This window comes from Dromiciops gliroides, chromosome 2, assembly GCF_019393635.1.
Source record: "Dromiciops gliroides isolate mDroGli1 chromosome 2, mDroGli1.pri, whole genome shotgun sequence".
NCBI classification, from domain to species: Eukaryota; Metazoa; Chordata; class Mammalia; order Microbiotheria; family Microbiotheriidae; genus Dromiciops; species Dromiciops gliroides.
Window position 1 is genome coordinate 394,803,829 of NC_057862.1, and position 21,927 is coordinate 394,825,755.

Sequence of the window (21,927 nt, forward strand, 5' to 3'; positions counted from 1 at the left end):
AGTTCTAATCCCAGACCCGCCACATGCCAGTTGTGACATGGGCCCTTATTCTCCCCAACTATGAAATGAGTATCACGATATCCGCTCATCTGTGCTTCACAGAGACACTGTGAGCTTCAGACGAGAGGATGGATGTGAAAGGGCTTTGAAAGGATTATAAAAAGTGCTATGGAGATGTTAGTTTTTAGGAAAGAGGGTACTTGAGAGTAAGTAGAAAGAGGATGTGGGTTTGATTTAACCAGGCTGCTGAGGTCCAGCTGCTCCCAGAACCCCTGCATTGGAGTATAGTAATGGACAGAGAAAAGAACCAATATTTCCTGGAAGGTTGGGCATCACCATCACCCTTACTTCATTTTCCACGACTTTCTCAATCTCTCTCTCTCTCCCTCTCCTCTCTCCTCTCTCCTTCCCCCCTCCCCCCTCCCTCCCCCCCCCCCGCCCGGATCACTGAATCCTATGTTTCATGCTACAAATGTACTTATTAATCTGGCTTTGGTAATAGGATGCTGATTGGAGAGTCCCTGGTATCTGGTATTTAGAACTGCGAAGGCATTTTTCTAGGAAGAGGGGCAAGGCTCCAAGTGCCAATTTGTGGCTGCTGGCTAGTAGTCCTGGGGGCTGCCACTGATCACAGGCTATGCAAAGATCTTACTGGGGTGGAGATCACTGACAACCCTCTTTCTCTTCTTTCCTCCTCCCCCTCCCCAGGAGGGAACCACAAACTATGGAAAGTGAGTAGGCTGTCATCTAAGAGAGGGAGCCAGTGGTCTGACTAGAGGCCAGGAACTCCTGAGTCCTTTCTTGGCTCTGACATAGGCTAGTCTCATGGCTCTGGCTCATTGTAGCCTCAGTTTATCTAGCTGGGAAATGGGGGAATGTCTAGTAACTTGGGCTTTTTTCCAGTTAGTGTGTGATGTTGTTGCTTTTAAAGGTTTTAATTCCACCTGACCCTAGAACAGGGCACTGGTCCCATGAGTGATCACTAGCTCTTGCTCTTGCTCACTTTCTCTCTCTCTCTCTCTCTCTCTCTCTCTCTCTCTCTCTCTCTCTCTCTCTCTCTCTCTCTCTCTCTCTCTCTCTCTCCTCTATCTCTCTGCCTCTTTTTCTGTTTCTCACTGTCCTTTTCTCTTTTTTATATGCACACACACACACACACACACACACACCCCACATATTATTTTTGGTTTGTTTTAATTTTACTTTCTTGGCAGGGTGACTTTGGAGAAATGGGCTTCCCTGGGATTGCTGGCCTCTTTGGCCCCAAGGTATGACATTCCCCAGGCCTCATGGTCCTTTCAGCCCCTTCGTCTGTTCCAGTTGTGCTACTATCTATCCTTAGTGGGAGTCTCAAGACCCAGCTCCCAAGGATCCCTCTCACCTCTGCTGACCCCTAGGACCTAGTCCCTCACTCATCTTATTTGGCAAATTTATTAGTTGTTAACTTGGACAGGTCACTTGATTTCTCTGAACCACTGATTCCCCAATCTGTAAAATGAGAGATTTGTATTAGGTTAGGGATTCTTAACCATTTTTGTGTCATGGAACTTTTTGGCAATCTATTGAGGCCTATGGATCACTTAAATGCATAAAATAAAATGCATAGGATTGTGGAGGAAACCAATTGAAACACATTTATCAAAATATTTTTTTAAAAGAAAAACCAAGTTCATGGAACCCAAGTTAGAATCTCTGGTCTAAATTCTCTCCAAGGTCTCCTTCCATTCTTCGATTCTAAGTCCATAGATCTGTTCTGTGGTGCTAGAGTTCTATCCATGTGCCCCTGGGAAATCTGAAGCTTTGGCCAAGGTGGGGAGACTCCTCAGGCCCTGGCAGGTCAATTCATTGATACAACTCCCTCCTAGCTTTGAAACCCTCCATACTAGAGTGGCATGGAAGGAGTGGTGGATTGGAGTTGGGAAAGACTGGATTTGAATTGCACCTTAGACACTTGCTAGCTCTAAGGCCCTAATCAAGGCTCAACCTCTCAGAGCCACTGTTTCCTCATTTATAAAGATAATGCCAGCTACCTCACAGGATATTTGTGAGGATCTAATGATAGATGGATGGATGAATGGATGAATGGATGAATGGATGGATGGATGGATGGATGGATGGATGGATGGATGGATGGATGGATGGATGGATGGATGGAAGGATGAATAGACAGTGTAAATCTTAAAGCACTATATAGATGTTATCATATATCCTCATATATCCAATATTATCCTCATTATTACTATCCCTGGAACAGCACCTTTTCCTCTTCCAACTATTGAACAGAGAAATAGGGAGGATTTCTCCAAATCAAATTGGCTCTCTGAATAGGTCCTGTGTTTTCCCTAATCCTTCCATATACAAAATTGGGTAGTTGTCCCCATCACATGGGCTCTGGCTCATAGGGCTGAAATGTTTCCTCTCTTTGTTCCCTACAGGGGCCTCCAGGAGATGTTGGTTTTAAAGGAATCCAGGGTCCCCGGGGGCCACCAGGTTTGATGGTGAGTTTCTCCCCCAAGGAATCTTCCCTCCCCTGCCTCAAGAATTCTAGGGCCCACCAGGCAGCCCAACACTGGTGTGTTTGCCCCTGGGCCTCCATTGCCCTTGAGCAAAGCATCCTCTGTTACCTGCCAAGCTGATTTCTCACTAATAGCCAGACACAGTGTGATGACAATTTTTCTTGATACTTCTCAGGCTGCCATGGTCTGCTTCCTCTTTGCTCCCTCCCCTTCACTCTTCTTCCTATTCATCTTCCTTCCTGATCCATTGTTTTGGCACAAAGTCTTTCACTGCATATGGAATGCCCTTCCTTTCCCCTCTCCCCTCCCGTGCTAATCTAGCCCATTCTTTGTAAGCTAGTGTAAGTCCCAACTCCTCTGTGAAGCTTTTCCCACCCAGGTTCTGCCTTTCTCTGTCCTCCTACAATAGCAGTGGTGGTCTGCTCTGCCTATGACTTCCCTGAAGCCTTCTCTGGGGGGCTTTAACCCACCTTGAAACTTAGCGCTTCATTATCTACAGGCTCCTGTCCTGTTTTGTGTTCTACTTGTCCCACTAACAAGCTTGTAACCTCTGTGAGGGCAAGGTCCAAGTTTTCTGCATACTGCTTACTACTCTATCCTCAAGATGCCTACAATGGTGTTGGCCCCAATACATGCTTGTTTTCTGACTTTATTCCATTCTGGTTTCCCATGCCTCAGATTCATCTTTGGTATAGTGGAAAAGACATGGGTCTTTAAAGTCAGGATCATGGGTTCGATTTAGGGGTGTGCTGGTAAATGTTTAACGACCAGCTCTCCAGGAAAAAATCAAATCAAATCCACATGACACACTTTAAGTTTAATCTGCATTACTAACATTTTCTCCATTGCTTTAAGTCTAGAAATAAAAATTGATGGCTAGATAAGTAGATAGATCAATCACTCAATAAATCAAGCTTTGATTTATTGTGTTTGCCAAATTCTAAGGCATAAATGCTCACATTGAAAATTTAATATTCAGCTGTCTCAAAGTGATACAAGCTAGCTCCAGCGCACCCCTGCTTCAAGTCCTAACTCTGCCACCAACTAGTTCTGTGACCTTGGGCAAGTCAGCCTCTATGAACATAAATGTCTTCAGCTAGAGAATGACTATAATAATATCTTTACTGCCTACTTCATAGTCTTGTTGTGGGGAAAACACTCTATTACCCTTTGAGCATTATAGAAATGTGAATTATTTTTATTATCAAAACTCATCTTCAGTCATGGACTGTCTCTTGTCTTCCCATCTCCCTCTCCCTTCCAGTCTCCATCTTTCCCCCTTTCCCCCACTCCCACTGTTTCCCAAATAAGCCTCAGAGATGTAGGCCAAATTCCTCTTCTAGGCCCTTTGATTCCACAGTTCCATGTCTCTTTTCCACCTCCAGGGAAAAGAAGGTGTCATGGGACCCTTGGGGATCCTAGGCCCATCTGGAATTCCGGTACGTGTTTTCATTTTGCTTCCTACGAAGTCAATGGTCAGACTGCTAAGGCACAGGAAGAGGAGGTGGGACTAATGGATCTCAGACCTCCTTTGTGACCAGAATGAATCCCCCCTCTGCTCCTTAAGCCTCAGCTTGCCCATACGTGAAACAAGGCATCACAGGTCAGGCCCAGAGGCACTGCAAATGCCTGGGTTTCAGTCTTGCTGTATTGTTTGTCCACAGGGTCCGAAAGGGAACAAAGGAAGCCGAGGAGATTTGGTAAGTGCCCTGGGGAAGAGCTGGTGATGGGGAGGTTCCAGGGCCTGGGAACAGAGGAGCAGCCTAAGTGCTTGGGCTCTTCCTCTTTAACTAACTCCTTCTGTTTTTTTCTCTTTTCAGGGACTGCAAGGCCCCAGGGTGAGTGGGGAATAAGTAGTAGAGAAGGGAATGGGAAGAAATCGTGGTGGCACATGGTCAAAACCAGAGGAATGGGGACATACAGATGGACCAGGAGATGTGTTAAGGATACTGGAATATATTAAATCCACCCAGCCATCACATGCCAGATTCACCCCTCGAGGCATCTCCAAATCCAATTTTGCCCCCAACAGGACTAGTAAGGCCAAAGATAGCCCAGAGCCAGGCTGCCTTATAGAAACCACTTCCCAATTCCCTCCACCTTTTAATCCACCTTTAACATTTTAGTCAGAATTCCATCCTTATCCCAGGTTAGACCAGAGATAGCCCAAGACTGGGCTGACCTGTAGTAGACATACACACGTACAGGACCTTGGGGCAGTATGGCATGGTGGATGGAGTGTTGAAATTGGAGTCAGGAAGCCCTGGGATTTCTTTACTCAGGAGTCAGTGGTGTCAGGAATTATGCCTTATACTTTTATTATCTGTATGATGGGGCAAGTCACTTAAATTCCCTGGGTCTTATTTCTTTGTACAGTGAGAGATCCAAGGCTTCATGACCTCTAAGGTGACTTTCAGCTCCAAATCTCTGACCCTGTGACCTACTTTGGTCTGAATTCGATCCCCACCCAGGACTAGACAGGGGTAGGGGGGCAGGGGGGCTCGGCTCAGGGTGGCCAGTGGGGAAAGAGGGAAGAGGGTTAGGAGGGGCCAAAGCTTTGCTTTTGATGACAAAGACCAGCTGATTCCACACTCATCTCTCTCTAGGGTCCTCCTGGCCCCCGAGGACATCCTGGTCCACCGGTAGGTACAACAGCACTTCCCAGTGGGCCCTAAGTTGGGAGGAAGAAGAGAATGGGACAGCTATGAGCCCCTTGTCCTGGGATCAGATCCAGGAAAAATAGGGGCTTTCTTTAAGTCTAATCAAGCTCCTTCTTCCTATCTTTCCCTATCATTATATCCATATGGGTCCTACTGGCTACTCTCCATTGTCCCCATTTCCACTCTCCTTCCACTGTGGAAAGGGGGAGCCAGCATGGATGTAGCACAGGAAGTCATGGGTAACACTCTTTCTTTTTCAGGGCCCTCCTGGGATCCCCATCTCATTTGTAAGTTGGGATTTTTTTTTCTAATCTTACTTGGAGGGAGTTTGGTATAGTGGAAAGAGAACTAAATTAAAGGTCTGAAGATCTCAGTTTGACTCCCAATTCTGTTATTTACCACCTAGGTGACTCTTGGGCAAGATTCTTGGGCATCAGTTTCTCCACCTGTAAAATGAATGTAGTTAACTATAAAGTCCTTTCTGGCTCCAAATCCTGTGATCCCATTAGCCTGATGGTTAAGGGTTCCCCTTTTTAAGAAACCAGGAAGGGGGCAGCTAGGTGGCATAGTGGATAGAGCACCGGCCCTGGAGTCAGGAGTACTTGAGTTCAAATCCGGCCTCAGACACTTAACACTTACTAGCTGTGTGACCCTGGGCAAGTCACTTAACCCCAATTGCCTCACTAAAAAAAAAAAAGAAACCAGGAAGCCTTACCAAGTGACTAGAGAGGCTCCTACAGATTGATGAGCACAGCTCCTGATACACCATCCCTGATTACCTTTCCTCTTTTCAGCCAAAGAATCCCTACTTCCCCTCCCCAGACTTAGACTCTGGTGGTATTGTGGAAGGAGACTGCACTTGTAATGACTTGGGCTTGAATGTTACCTCGCTAGAAACCTCAGTTTCTTCCCATAGTAGAGAGCTGTTGTGATTGTCAAATGAGACTGTATGTGATGTGCATTGGAAGCCTTACCATGCTTTATGAAGGAAAGCACATTATCAGTATTATTACCAGTCAGGGTGTGCTGTTCTAACCACTTGAGAACAGTGGCCTCAGGAATCTCTTAATGAGGGAGGGAGGGAGGGAATAAACATTTCTTAAGTAGCCACTATGTGCCAGACACTGTGTTAAGTACTTTACAAATATAACCTTTGATTCTCACAACAATTCTATGCTATTATTGTTCCCGTTTGGCTGTTGGGGAAACTGAGGCAGATATTAGGTCACTGATTTTTCCAGAGTCACACAGCTAGTAAGCATCTGAGGCTTTGAACCTAAACTCAAGTCTTCCTGATTCCAGGCCCAAAGCTCTCATCTACTGTACCACCTAGCTAGCTAGTCATTATAGCAATGATGATGTCGTCTCAGGACAATTTCTCTCTGAACACCATTGAAAAAGATGAGAAGGACATACTAATGGTTAACAATCAAATTAAAGTCATGTGGGAAGAGGATGGGGCGACTATGTCTCTGTCATCATCTGTACCACTCAAGTTATTTAAAGGATGCTTTCAGTGAGTTATCTTGCAAACAAGATAAGTTCACAACCTAATAGAGTGGGTACAAATGGGGCAGCTAGGTGGTGCAGTGGATAAAGCACTAGCCCTGGATTCAGTAGGATCTGAGTTCAAATCCAGACTAAGACACTTGACACTTACTAGCTGTGTAACCTTGGGCAAGTCACTTAACCCTCATTGCCCCGCCCCAAAAAACAAAAACAAAAACCAATGGGTACAAGTGCTGTACTCACAGTCAGGGAGACTGAATTCAAATCTGGCCTCAGAGATTTACTAGCTGTGTGACCTTGGGCAAGTCATTTAGCTTCAGTCTGCCTCAGTTTCCTCAACTGTAAAATGGAGATGATAATAGGGTTGTTGTAAGGATCAGTATAACATATATAAAGTTCTTTGCAAACCTCAAAGTACTAGCTAAATGCTAACTATGTTATTATTTCCATGAGGATTTTTATGATTATTATTTACAGAGAGCAGCTATTTTATCCCCTTGTGTGATAGCCCACAGAACATTAAATATAAAAGAATAGTAGGGTAGTAACTTGTCCCAGAACTATTTCTACCCAATCTCTATTGTACAAGATGACAAGAATTTTACAATAATAATAATAATAATAATAATAATAACAAAAACAAAAACAATATAAACTCACATTTAATTCTCCCAACTCACATAAAATTCTTTAAGGTTTGCAAAGTGCTTTAAATAATTTCATTTAATTTACGTTAATTAGCTTGCTTTGATCCCAAGAAAAATGAGGCTCATTTAGAAGCCACTGTGGACCCCTTTGCCTCACTATCCTGAGCAATTAACAAAACTTATGACCTAAAAGCATTTTCCAGAGACCAAAAATGTTTTAAGAGCTGACAAAAAAGAGATTTGGGATTAGGGACCTTCTTCCTCGTGATGTGTGGCAAAGAAAAGGGGAGATGGCATGGGAAGCTGTGCTGGGACTATTCCAGGCTCTCTGGCTCTGATGGGCTTGGAGCTGAGTCCCTCTCTCACTCTTCCTCAGCAGAAAGATGACCTCGGCACAGCTTTTCAGACGTGGATGGACTCCAACAGTGCACTTAGGACAGAGGTAGGTTTGACATGGATCATGCTGGGTTCTCAGCTGCCTGTTCTCTGTACTTAGATTCCAAAACCCAGGGTCTTCAGGAGCCTGTTGGTCCATTCTGCCTTATGACCCTCCAACCATCCCTTCTCCAGGAGAAATGATCCTGGCTTCCCTCCATAGGTTGTGACGAGCATGCTAGGGAGAGAAAGTGAGGCAACATTATTGTTCAGTCATTTTCAGTCATGTCTGATTCTTTGTGGCCCCATTTGGGATTTTCTCAACAAAGATACTGGAGGGGTTTACCATTTCCTTCTCCAGCTCATTTGACAGAAGAGGAAACTGGGGCAAACAGGGTTAGGTGACTTGCTCAGGGTCACACAGCTAGTAAGTGTCTGAAGCCAGATTTGAACTCGGGAAGATGAGTCTTCCTGACTACAGGCCTGTCACTCTATCTACTTCACCACCTAGCTGTCCCTATGGGGGAGCATGACAAGTGGGCAACATGTATAGTATAAAGTTCATTATCTTAGAAGTTAGGAGACTTGGATTTTAGTCCTACATCTGCCACTTCATCTCTGTATGACCTTAGACAAATTACTTTCCCTTTCAGGGCCTCAGTTTCCCTCTCTTTCAAAAGGTTACATTGCTATTTCTCAAATTGTTTTATGGAATCCTCATGTTCTCTTCAAGGTGACTAGAGTTTCAAAAATTGGGAATTTTTTTGCTCTAAAGTATTAAATATAACATCATATATTAGGGGGCAACTAGGTGGCACAGTGGATAGAGCACCAACCCTGGAGTCAGGAGGACCTGAGTTCAAATCTGGCCTCAGACACTTGACACTTACTAGCTGTGTGACCTTGGGCAAGTCACTTAACCCTCATTGCCCAACCAAAAAACAAAACAAAACAAAAATCATATATCAAAATATTTGTATTTGCAATAATTTGGGGGAAATGGGAAATCAGTTCATATATATATATATACACACACATACATATATACACACATATATGTACATTCATGAATATACCACATGTACATACATATACATATGTATATGCACATACATATACCTAAACTCTAAAATTGTGTCTTTTATCCCAAGGATATGCCATGCCCCTCCTTTATGGATTCCATCAGTATAATTCCAACCTCAGTATATTCTGTGACCAATGACTTTGGGAAATGCTACACCAGAAGAGCTTTAAGGCTCCAGCCAGCTCTAACATTCTGGGGCATTGGGATCTATCATGCACTTGTGCCTCTGCTCCTTCCTTCACATTCTTTGGGGGGGTCTCTTAATTTGGGGTTGTAGCCCTTGCCACCCCCTTTTACAAGCCAAGGATCTCCAGGCTCTTTCTCCTACATCATGCTGGCCCCTTTGCCCCCTACTCCTTGAAGCTGAATGTCAATTCAGAATCTGGACCAGAATTTGGCAGTGGTGGGCATGGAGTGACTTGGAATCCAAAATAGATCTACTTGAACCTCTCAGGCTCTATGCCTTATGGTTGGCCAACCTCTCACAGAGTCTACTGACCCCTGGAGGGGAGGAAGGCAGTAGAATGTTGCTAGTTCTCTTATTTCTTGGGAAAGTATGATCCGATTTCCAGTTCATACAGTGCTGGTATGGCCAAGCCATTAGCAGGAGGAATGCTGGGCACCATCTGGTTACAGACCGTTTTTAAGCATTGGATTTGGCTAACTTCAGGCAAGTCACCTCCCTAGGTTTGCTACCTCATCTGTATAATGGGGATATTGGACTTTTTGCCCTATCTGTCTCATAAGATTTTTAAAGTTCAAATGAGATGGATCATGGGTTTGAAAGCCCTTTGAAAAATGTGAAATGCTGTCAGGTCAGAAAACAGTGTAGATTATTGCTTACAAAGGATTTGGCCCACAGAAGGAAGGAAGGAAGGAAGCAAGCATTTCTTAAGTGTCTATGACGTATAGGCGCTGTGTCGAGCACTTTTTACAAATATTCCATCTGATCTTCACAACAATCCTAGGAGCTAGGTGCGATTATTATTCACACTTCACAGCTGAGGAAATTGAGGCAGAGTGAGGTTAAGTGACTTGCCCAGGGTCACACAGCTAATAAGTGTCTGAGGCCAAATTTGAACTCAGGTCTCCCTAACTCCAGGCACAAGGCTCTATCCACTGCACCACCTACCTAAATACTTTGCCTAGCCTCCATATCTGGTGGGTCTCTGTAGTAATGGTTGGAGGGAGGAGACACAGGTGCCCATCTTGAGTAAAAGCAATAGCAGCTTGATATATAGCATGATGAAAGTTACTGTCTCACTGTATATTGCCCTTGTCAGACCCTAGACCTGTGAGAAAGAACCATAGAATCAGAGTTGAAAGGGATCATGGATCTCATTTGTTGTTGTTCAGTCATTTCAGCCATGTTTAACTCTTTCTGACTCCTTTTCTTGGCAAAGATACTGGAAAAGTTTGCCTTTTTCTTCTCTAGCATATTTTACAGATGAAGAAACTGAGGCAAACAGGGTTAAGTGACTTGCCCAGGGTCACATAGCTAATAAGTGTCTGAGGCCAGATTTGAACTCAGAAAGAGGAGTCTTTCTGACTTCAGTCCTGGAGCTTTGTGTACTATTCCGCCACCTAGCTGCCTCCTGGACATCATTTAACCGACTCCACTCCAAAACTGAATAGGAATCCCTGCTGCAACCTCTCTGACAAAGAGATGTTCAGCCTCTGCTTAGAGACCTCCAGAGAAGAGGAGCTTACTACTTCCTGTAGCAGTCCATTTCACTCGTGGATGAATCTAGTCATTAGGAAATTTTCCCTTACAGGGAGCTGAAATCTGCTTTTCTGCAACTCAGCCATTCCTTCTAGTTCAGTTTTCTGGGGCCAGGTGGGTGAGGCTGAGCCTTCTGCTACACAATCTCCCCTCAGGTATTTGAAGATAACTGTCAGGTGCCTCTTAAGTCATATGGTGCTTGGGTTACACTGAAACCCCCAGATCTTTTTCAAGTAAACTGGTATCTCATCATAAGTCCTTAATCCTGTACTTGTTCAATTTATTTTATTTTTAAGCCAAGTAGGACTTTACATTTATATATATTAAATTTTATCTTCTTAAAGCCAATCATTCTAGCCTGTTGAGATTTGGAGGGATCCTGAATCTGTCAGCCAGCATATTAGCTGTCCTTTCCAGCTTTGAGTCATCTGAAGATTTGATAAGGATTCCATTTATACCTTCATCCAAATCATTGATAAAAATGTTAAGCAGTCCATTATCCCAAGTAGACCCATGGGACACTCCACTAGAGATATCCTTCCAGATTGACATCAGTCCTACTAATCCTTTGGATCTTGTCTTTCTCTCCTCTTCTCTACCTAAATGTCCTGTCATTTAGCCCACATAGTTCCACCTTATCTACCAGGTTAGCAAAAGAGACCTTGTCAAATACTTTGCTAAAATCCAGGTGCACTATATCTATGGCATCACCTTGAAGCACCAGTCTAAAGTTACCCTAGGAAAAAGGCAATGAGGTTAGCTCGTGTGACCTGTGCTTACCACAACCAGGTTGATACTTAGTGATCGACTCTGCCCTTTCTAAACTCTAGGTGACTCCTCTAATAACGTATTCTTAAAATTTGCCAAGAATCAAAGTCAACTGCCCTAAGCCTGTGGTTTGAATACATCAGTATCTTCTTCACTAGGCCTTCCCCTACAACAAGAATCAAAAAGCAAGGGAAAAAAAGTAGCGTTGCAAAACCAGCTGACACCTCCACTGTGTCTGACAGCAAATACAAGATTCCATAGCAATAGTCCCCCTACTACTGCAAAGAAGGAAGAGAGGTGCTTTTTCTCAACTCCTCCTCAGTGCCAAGTTTGGTTAACACAATTAAACAACTTCCAGCTTCATTTTTTTGTTGTTATCTATATTGTCATGGTCATTGTAAGTATTGTTTCCCCACTTTTACTTATATCACTCAGCATTAATTCATAAGTCTTCCTATGATTCTCTGAATTTTTTATGTAGTCATGTCTTATGGCACAGTAATATTCCAATATATTCATGTGCTACCATTTGTTCAGCCATTCCCTAATTGATACAAAGTACTGCTATGAAGAGTTTGTAGTATATGGAACTTTTACTTCTGTCTGTGACCTCCTTGGGGTATATAACTAGCGAAAAGATTCTAGGATGAGTGTGAATGTATTTCTCTCTTTCTCTTCCTCCCCTCTCCTTCCCTCCCCTCCCCTCCCCCCTCCTCCCCTTCTTCTTCTTCTTCTTCTTCTTCTTCTTCTTCTTCTTCTTCTTCTTCTTCTTCTTCTTCTTCTTCTCCTCCTTCTTCTTCTCCTTCTCCTTCTCCTTCTCCTTCTCCTTCTCCTTCTCCTTCTCCTTCTCCTCCTCCTCCTCCTCCTTCTCCTTCTCCTCCTTCTCCTTCTCCTTCTCCTTCTCCTTCTCCTTCTCCTTCTCCTTCTCCTTCTCCTTCTCCTCCTCCTCCTCCTCCTCCTCCTCCTCTTCCTCCTCCTCCTTCTTCTTCTCTCCTCTTCTCTCCTCTAAATTGCTTTCCAGAATGGTTAGACCAATTCACAGCTCCACCAACAGTATGAGTGTTCCAGTTTTTCTGTAGCCTCGTTAACGCTAAATTGGCATCTTTGTCAGTTTGCTGGGTATGAAGTGAAACTTCAAAGCTGTTTTGATTTGTCTTTATCTTATTATTAGTGATTTGGAGCAAACTTTCATGTGATTGAAAGTAGTTTATAATTCTGTTTTTGAAGAACTGTTTTAAGCCAGGTGTCCCCTGTACTCCAAACACCTTTATTATATTACAATTATCAAGAATATATAAAGAAACGCTTAGCAAGATTATCCATTGATAAATGCAGCTCTCCAGATTCTTGACCAGGGAGATGTATCTAGTTCTGTAACAATAGCCCACATGGCGATAAGCAACAGAGTTGGGGATTTACCAACTCTGGTGTGTTTTTTTAATAAATTTTATTTCAATTAACAAAAATCTATTTTTTTCTCCTACAACTTCCCCCCCCATCCTTATTGAAGAATAAAATCTTTGTAACAAATATGCAGTCAAGGGGGCGGCTAGGTGGCACAGTAGATAAGCACCGGCCCTGGATTCAGGAGTACCTGAGTTCAAATCCGGCCTCAGACACTTGACAATTACTAGCTGTGTGACCCTGGGCAAGTCACTTAACCCCCCATTGCCCTGCCAAAAAACAAAAAACAAATATGCAGTCAAACAAAATAAATTCCTGTATTGACCATGTCCAAAAAATGTGTTTTCATCCACATATTGAGTCCATTACTTCTCTAGAAGGAGTTGGGCTGCAGGCATCATCACCGATTCTCTGAAATCATGGTTATCGTATTGGTCAAAGTTCTTAAATCTTTCAAAATTGTTTGTCTTTACGGTAAGTCTATCACATCTGCAGAGGTATATCTCCTTCATGATACTGGTTTATACAGGCTGTCCCCAAAGTCTTTAGCAGTTAAAGCTTTAAATTGCACCAAGACTTTTGGGACATTAATAATAATAACAACAACAATAACAACAACAGCTAACATGTCTATAACATCTACCAGGTGCCAGGCACCATGCTAGGCATTGCTATTATGTCATTTGATTTTCACAACAAAACTGGGAGGGTAGGTACTATTATTATTCCCATTTTACAGATAGAGAAAGTAAGGCAAACCTGCCCAGAGACACACAGCTTGGAAGTATCTGAGGCCAGATTTGAACTCAGGTTTTCCTGACTCTAGGCCCCAGCACTCTATCTGCACCTCACTGCCTCATTAAAAAGCAGGCTTTGATGAATTTAGCCAATCCTTATTCCAGGTCTCCATGACTAAGTGCAACACCCGTACTTTAAATCATTCTTGTTACATAGCCCAGTCAGCCCCTGAAGGCCCATGGCTTGGGCAGAGTAAGTATTAACAAAGACATTGTTCATATCTTTTGATCATTTGTCTATTGAGAAATGGCTTTTGGTCTAATTTATGTGTGTTAATTCCTAATATATCTAGGCTATCAGAGCCTTGCCAGAAATACTAGATGCAAAGATTTGTTTTCCAAATTGACAGCTTTCTTTCTTATCCTCGCTGAATTGATTTAGTTCGTGCAAAAACTTTTTTCCATCTCATACAATCAAAACTATTGATTTTCTCTTTTGTGATTGCCTCTGTCCCGTTTGATGAAGAACTCTCCCTTTAGCCATAGCTAGTCTTATTCTCTGCTAATATTTTTTTAATGCTATGACCTTTAATATTCAGGTCATGTATCTATTTTGAGTTTGTTGTGGTATATGATGTAAGACTCTGGATGAAACCTAATTTCTGCTTTCCAGTTTTCCTAGCTGTTCTTGTCAAATAGTTCTTCACTAAGTAATTTACACCCTTGGGTTTATTGAACACTGGATTATTGAGTTCACTTGTTTCTGATTCTTCCTTTCTAGTCTTTGCTGCTGAGCTGCTCTTCTTTTTTTAAAACCAGGACCAAATGGTTTTGATGATTATGACTTTATAGGATAAGTTGAGGTCTGGTACTGTTATTCCCTCTTCATTACTTACTTTCTTTCATTATTTCCCTAGAGTTCCTAGACCTTTTGTTGCTCCAAATGAATTTTGTTATTATTTTGTCTAGCTCCATAAAGTACCCCCTCTTCTATGGTTTGTTTTTTTCCAAAGATCACCAACAACAGCTCAATAATCACATTTCCCAATTCCTTCAGTATCTTGGGATATAATTAATCTGGACCTGGTGATATGAACTCCTCAAGGGAAGGGGGGAGCTCTCTTACCCTCTCTGCGCTTGGGTTTCAGCTCTCTATTGACTATACTCTTTCTTTATTTCCTCATTTCAAAGATCATTCTCCTTGCTGGAGAAAATAGAAACAAAATAAGTTTTTCTTCCTGTCATTTGTTGACACTGCCTCGTTGTTATTATTGCCCCAGGACTATGTGGAGTTCTGGGCGCCGCATCTTAGAAGGGACGTAGATGAGCTATGGTGCTTCCAAAGAACCAAGATGGGGAGGGCCCAGGCACCTGGAACTTAAAAAGGTCATTAGAATGAGCCAGGAAATGTTGAACCTGAAAGAGAGAAGACTTCAGGGGAAATACAATCTCTGCCTTCACATATTTGAAGGACTGTCCTATGGAAGAGTGTGATACACTTGGCCACAAAGGGCAGAGCTAGGAACAATGGGCAAATGGATGGAAGAAGATGACTGCCCACTCGTCTGAGATCTTGAGGAGGATATCTATATAATTTTTTTTGTTATTGGCACTGACTTAATTTAATTCTCAAGTTGGCATAGCTTAGTGAATAGAGGAGCAACCTTGGGGTCAGGAAGACCTGGGTTCTAATACTGCATGTATGATAAGGGGCAAACCCCCTAATCTCTCTATTCTCTAGGCACCTCTTTAGGACTCTAGGTTAGCCATATATACTTCACTATTCCTAAGATTCTGCGCCTCTGTTGCTCCGGTCATCCTTGCCATGCTTCTCTCTCAGCAGGGCTATTCCCATTCAGACCCCCTGGTGTTGGACCAGGGTGGGGAAATCTTTAAGACCTTACACTACCTCAGCAGCCTCATCCAGAGCATCAAGAAGCCTCTAGGAACCAAGGAAACCCCAGCCCGTATCTGTCGGGACCTCATGAACTGTGAGCAGAAGATGGCCGATGGTAAGGGGCAGAGCATGTTACAACATGCACCTTTCTTCCCCTTCCTTTGCTTGCCTCACCTGCCCTTGCCTTTCTCTCTTTCCTTTGGCCTTTTCCCCCTGCTCTCCTCCCCTCTACCCTTTCTTCATTCCCTCTTCTCCTTTCTTTTCTTCTTCCTCCTTTTCTCCTCCTCCCCCTTTTCTTTCCTCCTTCCCCCATACTCCTGACCACTGGTGTTCAGAGGCACCAGGGATTCCTTCAAGTTTATTCTAATCTGACCTTTTATGCCAAGCTTGGATCAAGAATCCCCAGGGCATCTCACAATGGAAAGCATGTTTTGATCTCACTCATTCAACTACCTTGCCTTCATCTGGCTCCTAGGACATGGGAGCCACTCTGCTTAAGGTCTATTTTTGTCATTCTCAGAAGGTAAAGAGACTGGACCTACAGATGTTTCTAGAAGGAACAAAATGATATCCTTATGCCTCTGGCAACATCTGGCCCCATCCTTTGACCTAGCCCAGACAGTTGACATTTACTCCCCTATCTCCACATACCAGCAACACTAATCTTAGGAGCTCTCCTTTCTTTGAAGCATCTAGGAGCTGAGGTTCCCAAAGTCCCCTTGAACTATTTATTGTACCCTTCCCCACACTTACCCTTAATGCCATCATATCCCATAGGTACGTACTGGATCGACCCAAACCTTGGCTGTTCTTCAGACACCATTGAAGTCACCTGTAATTTTACCAAAGGTGGACAGACATGTCTGCGCCCCATCACTGCTTCAAAGGTATGAACAGAGTCAAGGGGATGACCCCCTCCTTCCCCTCATTCTCAGGATATCCTCATCCAAAAAACCTAGCACTAAAACGATGTCTTCACCAGAATGAACTTCCTTCACCCTATAGCCTCCTTCCCTGCCTCTGGATGGTAGAGTCAGCTCGGTATTCCACAAGCCTGGAAGTCAGGAGTCATAGGGCCAGGGAGTTTAGAATGAGAAGAGGCCAGCCCTCTTATTTTATAGAGAAGAAAACTGAGCCAGGAGAGATGAAGTAACTTGCTTAAGATCACACAGGTAGTAAGTTGCAGAGCTGGGATTTGAACTCAGGCCTTCTCCAGTAAACCATTTTCCATTCAATGGCTATGAGAGTCATTCATTCCAGGTTTGACTCAGTATCATGAATTGGGTAAATCATTTGCCCTCCTGGCCCTTAGCGGCCTCCTCTCTTCTCCCCAAGACAAAGGGCACACTATGGAAAGGGGGCTCCCTTTACCAACCAACTGAAGGAGAAAATTCCTGAGGGAAAGTCCCCTTAGAGTCTCATAGTGGCTTTAAACAAATCACTTGGGTTGTTTGTACCTCAGATTAGGTCTTCCATGGAGGAAGAGATCTATAGCTCTCAAATTCTGTGAGTTCCCTGCAGGAAGACATTAGAAATTGGAGATAGTGATTTTTCTCAGAAATTTATTGGAGTAGCTAAGCTTGGGCATGGTCCTTCCATACTGCACTCAAGCTGCCTGACAGGAAGAAAGTAGGTACTTATTAGCTATATCATTACCTTGGACATCACTTAGCTCTTTCAACCTCAGTTTCTTCATCTGTAGTGGAGATAAGTATAACACCTAACTCATAGTGTTATTGTGAAATTCAAAGAATAAAACATATATAAAAACCTTTGCAAGGCCTAAAGTAGTATATAAATGCTAGTTGTTGTTGTTGTTGTTGTTGTTATTATTATTATTATTATTATTATTATTATTATTATTATTATAGCTGTCCCTGAGGTGAAGGGGGGATTAATTCATTCCAAATCATAGTTCCTTTCTGATTTGCTGCCACTCCTTTCCCAATGCTCCCAGTGTGATCCGCACTCACCAAATCTTGGTCACCATTGGATGTAGCTGCTTTACCATTCATTGTCCTGGGCCAGAGTACAATTGTAGACCTCCTCTGATGCTCCCAGCCCCGACAGTCCTCTTAGTGTATCAGGTGGCACGTGCAGTTTTAAGTAGATGGTCATAGAATTTTTAATAGAAAGCCTTGGGTTCCCTGAACTGAGATCTCTCTGCATAGAGCAGGAATAGGAATGGCAAGCAGACAAATTATGTGGCTAAGCCTTTCCCAGGGACAGAGAGGTAGAGGGTATAAAAGTCCCTTTGGGGTGGGTGAAAAGAAAAAGGTGATTTTTTTTTGTAAATGGGCCATTAGCAGGGGCCCCAACTGGGATGAGGTTATTGTGAGGTGTCGTAGGGAGCAATAGACTGAGGGAATGAAGGGGAATTTCTCTAGACCTTAGAGATCACCTATCCCCATTCCCTCATTTTACAGGTGAAGAAACTCAGAAGGGTTCTGCGATTTGCCCAGGGTCACCCAGTGAGTTGGTATCAGAATGGGGGACTAGAAGCCAGGTCTTGGTATTCCCAGATGAGAGTTCTCTCTATTCTACCCCATGACTTTATAGCAGAATGGTCAATTATTGCCTATCTTTACTGATTGGAATATCCAAATTCTATGGAGCCTGAGTGACTGGCCCCAATGTCATGAAGAAACACACACACACACACACACACACACACACACACACACAAATAGTGTGAATCCTGAGCCTTGAATGCTGAGCCCTGAGTAGTCTTCTGCTTTCTCTGGGCTGGTGTAGGAAGTAATTTGACCACCAAAACTCTACTTAAGAAAGGAGTGGGGAGGAGCAGCTAGGTGGCACAGTACTGGCCTTGGATTCAGGAAGACCTGAGTTCAAATCCAGCCTCAGACACTTGACACTTAACTAGCTGTGTGACCCTGGGGAAGTCACTTAACCCTCATTGCCCTGAAAAAAAAAAAAAAGAAAGAAAAGAAAGGAGTGGGCCTTGGGCCCTCCAGGACACATGATAGATGTTTGTTCAATTGGGAGGCGGCGTGGCATATTCGAAAATGAAATGAATGTCAAGTTGGCCCTGATTCACATCCAGTGTTCATTATTCTCCTGGCCCTTTTCCCTCTGTTCCTTTCCAGGTGGACTTTGCCATTGGCCGGGTCCAGATGAATTTCCTTCACCTGCTGAGCTCTGAGGTGATCCAGCACATCACCATTCACTGCCTCAACATGTCCGTATGGCAGGAGGGGACGGGCCAGGTGTCTCCCAAACAAGCCGTGCGCTTCCGAGCCTGGAATGGACAAATCTTTGAAGCCGGGGGCCAGTTTGAGCCAGAGGTGTCCTCAGATGATTGCAAGGTAAGGAACTAGCCCCTCTGAGCCTTGTATATTGTTGTTCAGTCATTTCCAGTTATGTTCAACTCTTCGTGACCTCATTTGGTGTTTTCTTGGCAAAGATACCAAAGTGGCTTCCCATTTCCTTCTCTAGCTCATTTGACAGACGAGGAAACTGAGGCAAACAGGGTTAAGTGATTTGTCCAGGGTCCTACAGCTAGTAATTGTCTAAAGCCAGGTTTGAACTCAGGAAGATGAATCCTCCTAACTCCAGGCCTGGCACTCTATCCACTGAGTCACCTAGCTGCCCATAAGCCTTGTACATGGTCTGGGAAATGCAACCCTCTTTTCAGGAGAGAGTAGGAAAGATACGGGCTCCATTCATTTTATCTACTCTTGGGTTATCCCTCTTAAGGGAAGGCTTGGGCTGGTGGAAAATACTGTGTATCCAGTGGGTTCTAGATAATTATTTGAGAAGCTGACTAAAGGAGTCTGCATTTCTCTCTCTTTTGCTGACCCCACTCTACCCCAAGCATTCTTGTTTCCCTACAGACCTATTCTTAGAAATTCAGGAAAGAGTATATTACTCTTTTCCTTGAAGTCTCACTAATGGCTTTTCCTTACCCAAACCTGATTAGCTCTTTTCTTTCTGGTCCCCAGGTTCAAGATGGCCGCTGGCACCAGACACTGTTCACTTTCCGGACACAAGATCCCCATCAGCTGCCCATCGTCAGTGTCTACAACCTCCCACCAGCTACCCCTGGGAAGCAATACCGCCTGGAAGTTGGACCTGCATGTTTCCTCTGAACTATGACCTCCATGCCACTCCATGTCACTCCAGGCCTCTGTGGATCCAGGACATGGGAGGATGAATATGGAGGAGGGAGTGTCCAACCCTCTTCTGCAGAGGCAGCTGGGCCAGAAGGAAGAGGAGGAGGTGCCCACACCCTCTCCATCTCCAGCGTGGGCTGAGTGCCCACTGATACACACTCCACCCCTGGGGAAGGCCCATGGACCCTAGGATAGGCTGTGCTTGTCACCTGCAGGGTGGAGGCATGTGTGGGGCATCAGGGGAAGGGATGGCCCTGGGACAGGCGGTCCTGGGCTCAGCCCTAACTAGTAGCTATGAGGATGAAGGTGTGAGGCCCGCCCCAAGCCATCTCATCTCCATCCGTCAACCAAAGAACCATCCAAAAGTGGTGGCAGCCACAACCCCGCCCACGTCCCCCCATTTCTCTGTTACCAAGTCTCCATGTCTCCCAGACCCTTCCCTCCCCAGCTCTCTGCCAGGCAGGGAGAGAGGGACTGAGTAATTCAGGCTCTCCAGTAGCTTTTGAGAAGGGGTGGGGTTGGGTAATCTTTCCCTTCATTCCCTGCCAGGAAGCTTTTGATGTGCAATATTAGAAAAGATGGATGAAACAAGAGAAAAAAAGTATAAATATATATATATTTTTATTTAAACAAAGAAAATAGGAAATTACTGCTTCTTCCCCATGGGTGGCCACCTAATGTCCCACAATGGGAAAGGGGAGTGAGGGGAAGAATGAGAGCAAAAGGGAAAGGCGGAGAGGGGAGGGAAGGAGAGAAAGGGCACTACAAATGATCAGGTGGAAAGATCTTAGGGGCCAGGGTGAACACGTTTGCTACCTCCCACTGTGAACTCGCTGGTGCTCAAAAATCATGTTGTATCGTATGTGATTTAAAAAAAAAAAAGGAAAACTAAGACACATCCTATTTAAGGTTCTGAAGGTGCTATTCCTTTAGCAGCAGACTCTGAAGTAACTATCTGATGTGGAAAGCTCTCCCACGTCTACTTCTCTCCCCAAACAAAATGACAGTGGTTGGGGAATGCCTTTTCTCCCTTTTTCTTCAGCTAGTCTGCAAAAGAAAAGAAGCCAAAAAACAAAAAAAAAATTAAAAATTAAAAATTAAATAAAAATACCGCCCCCTGCCCCCGCCAAAAAAAACCTACCAGCAATAGAGATCTACCTTTTAACTTAAGTATGTGGAAGTGTTTGAAAAGGACACGCTCTCTTAAGGTGGCAGGGATGGAAGGGGCTGGGGAAGGGACCTCAGCTATTTAGCAACACGGGCTGGAAGAGAGGTGAGAGCTGACCCATCTTCTCCTGTGGGAAGATGGGAGGTGCCTGCTCAGTCTGGCTCCATCCCTGGACACTGAACAGATGTTGGCAAAAGCCCTGCCGGTTAGGGGCTGGGCTTCGGAGACTGAGTCTAAATCTTAAGGGCTGTCTTTCTCTGCGGCCTGACAGTGCTCCCAGGGTGCCTCCCTCCACCTACCCTGGGCACCCTTTCGAACCCCAGCGGTCCAACATCATTCTGGGAGCTTTGTCCTTTCAAGAGTTGTGTGTGTTTTATTGTGTCGTCGTGTTGTTTTTTTTTAATTGTCATCGTTAAGTTTTGTAGAAATCTTACGTCAATAGTCTCTATGTGTAAATTTGGAATGAACAAAAAGAGGATAATTAGGATAACCATGGAAGTCTTTATAAGGGTAATATTATTATTGTAAGCCAAGCTGTACTATATCGGAAAAAGCTTCACTGCTTGGGTGGTTGGCATTTTTGTGTTTCAAGGTTATTTTGAATATGGGATTCTTTGTAGAAAGGGAAGATTATATGTGAAAGTCTTTATTTGTGTATATTCTTTGGGAGAGAGCATTGACTCTCTTTGGGGTTTAAGTCTGATTTTTTTTAATACCTCACCCTGCCCTACTTCTGCCCCTTTCCCTCTGGCCCCTCCCAGAACCCTTGCCCTCCTCACCTTTGCCTGGCCTAAACCTTTCCTGTACACCCCTCCCTCCCTCTCTCTTCCTCCCCGCCCTCCAACCCCAGCCACAACTTTCCTGAAGCAGGTGCATTTCATCAGTTACTGTAGCCAAGTGACCAGGGGCTGGTTCCTCCTCACCCTCTGGACTTCTTCCTCTAGTCCTGTTCACGGTCTTTTGTCTGTCCTTCCGAGTTTTGTCCATTTTTCCAGTCCGTGTTCTTTCCAGGTGTTTTTGTGTTAAGACCCTATTTTGTTTTTCTCCCTCCTGGACTTTCAATAAATATTTAAAGCCAAGGCAATGAAACTTCATGGCTGTGGTTGACCTGCTTCTTCATCTGGGCTTTCTCTCTCGTTTGTTTAGCCATCATGTTTCAAGCACTTGGTGTGGGCTAGGCACTGGAGATATTAAGACACAAACAAAAAGTTTCTGCCCCTAAGGGGCTTATATTCTGTTATAGGTAAACTGCACAAACACAAATAAGCACACTTCTATTATTACAGATATATTCCCCTTTTGTACACCT

The 21,927-nt window shown here is 44.1% G+C and overlaps 1 protein-coding gene across 1 annotated transcript in view; it reads left to right on the forward strand.

The window, feature by feature from the left end:
- The window catches only part of COL27A1 (collagen type XXVII alpha 1 chain), a 257,922-nt gene extending 236,259 nt beyond the window's left edge, over nucleotides 1-21,663 (forward strand). Inside the window, 12 exon segments of the mRNA XM_043989157.1 lie at nucleotides 1,212-1,265; nucleotides 2,433-2,495; nucleotides 3,899-3,952; nucleotides 4,178-4,213; nucleotides 4,334-4,351; nucleotides 5,120-5,155; nucleotides 5,434-5,460; nucleotides 7,706-7,771; nucleotides 15,261-15,432; nucleotides 16,095-16,204; nucleotides 18,425-18,643; nucleotides 19,280-21,663. Of these exon segments, the coding sequence (XP_043845092.1) occupies nucleotides 1,212-1,265; nucleotides 2,433-2,495; nucleotides 3,899-3,952; nucleotides 4,178-4,213; nucleotides 4,334-4,351; nucleotides 5,120-5,155; nucleotides 5,434-5,460; nucleotides 7,706-7,771; nucleotides 15,261-15,432; nucleotides 16,095-16,204; nucleotides 18,425-18,643; nucleotides 19,280-19,426 (1,002 nt within the window). The 3' untranslated portion in view covers nucleotides 19,427-21,663.
- Nucleotides 21,664-21,927: the final 264 nt, after the last annotated feature.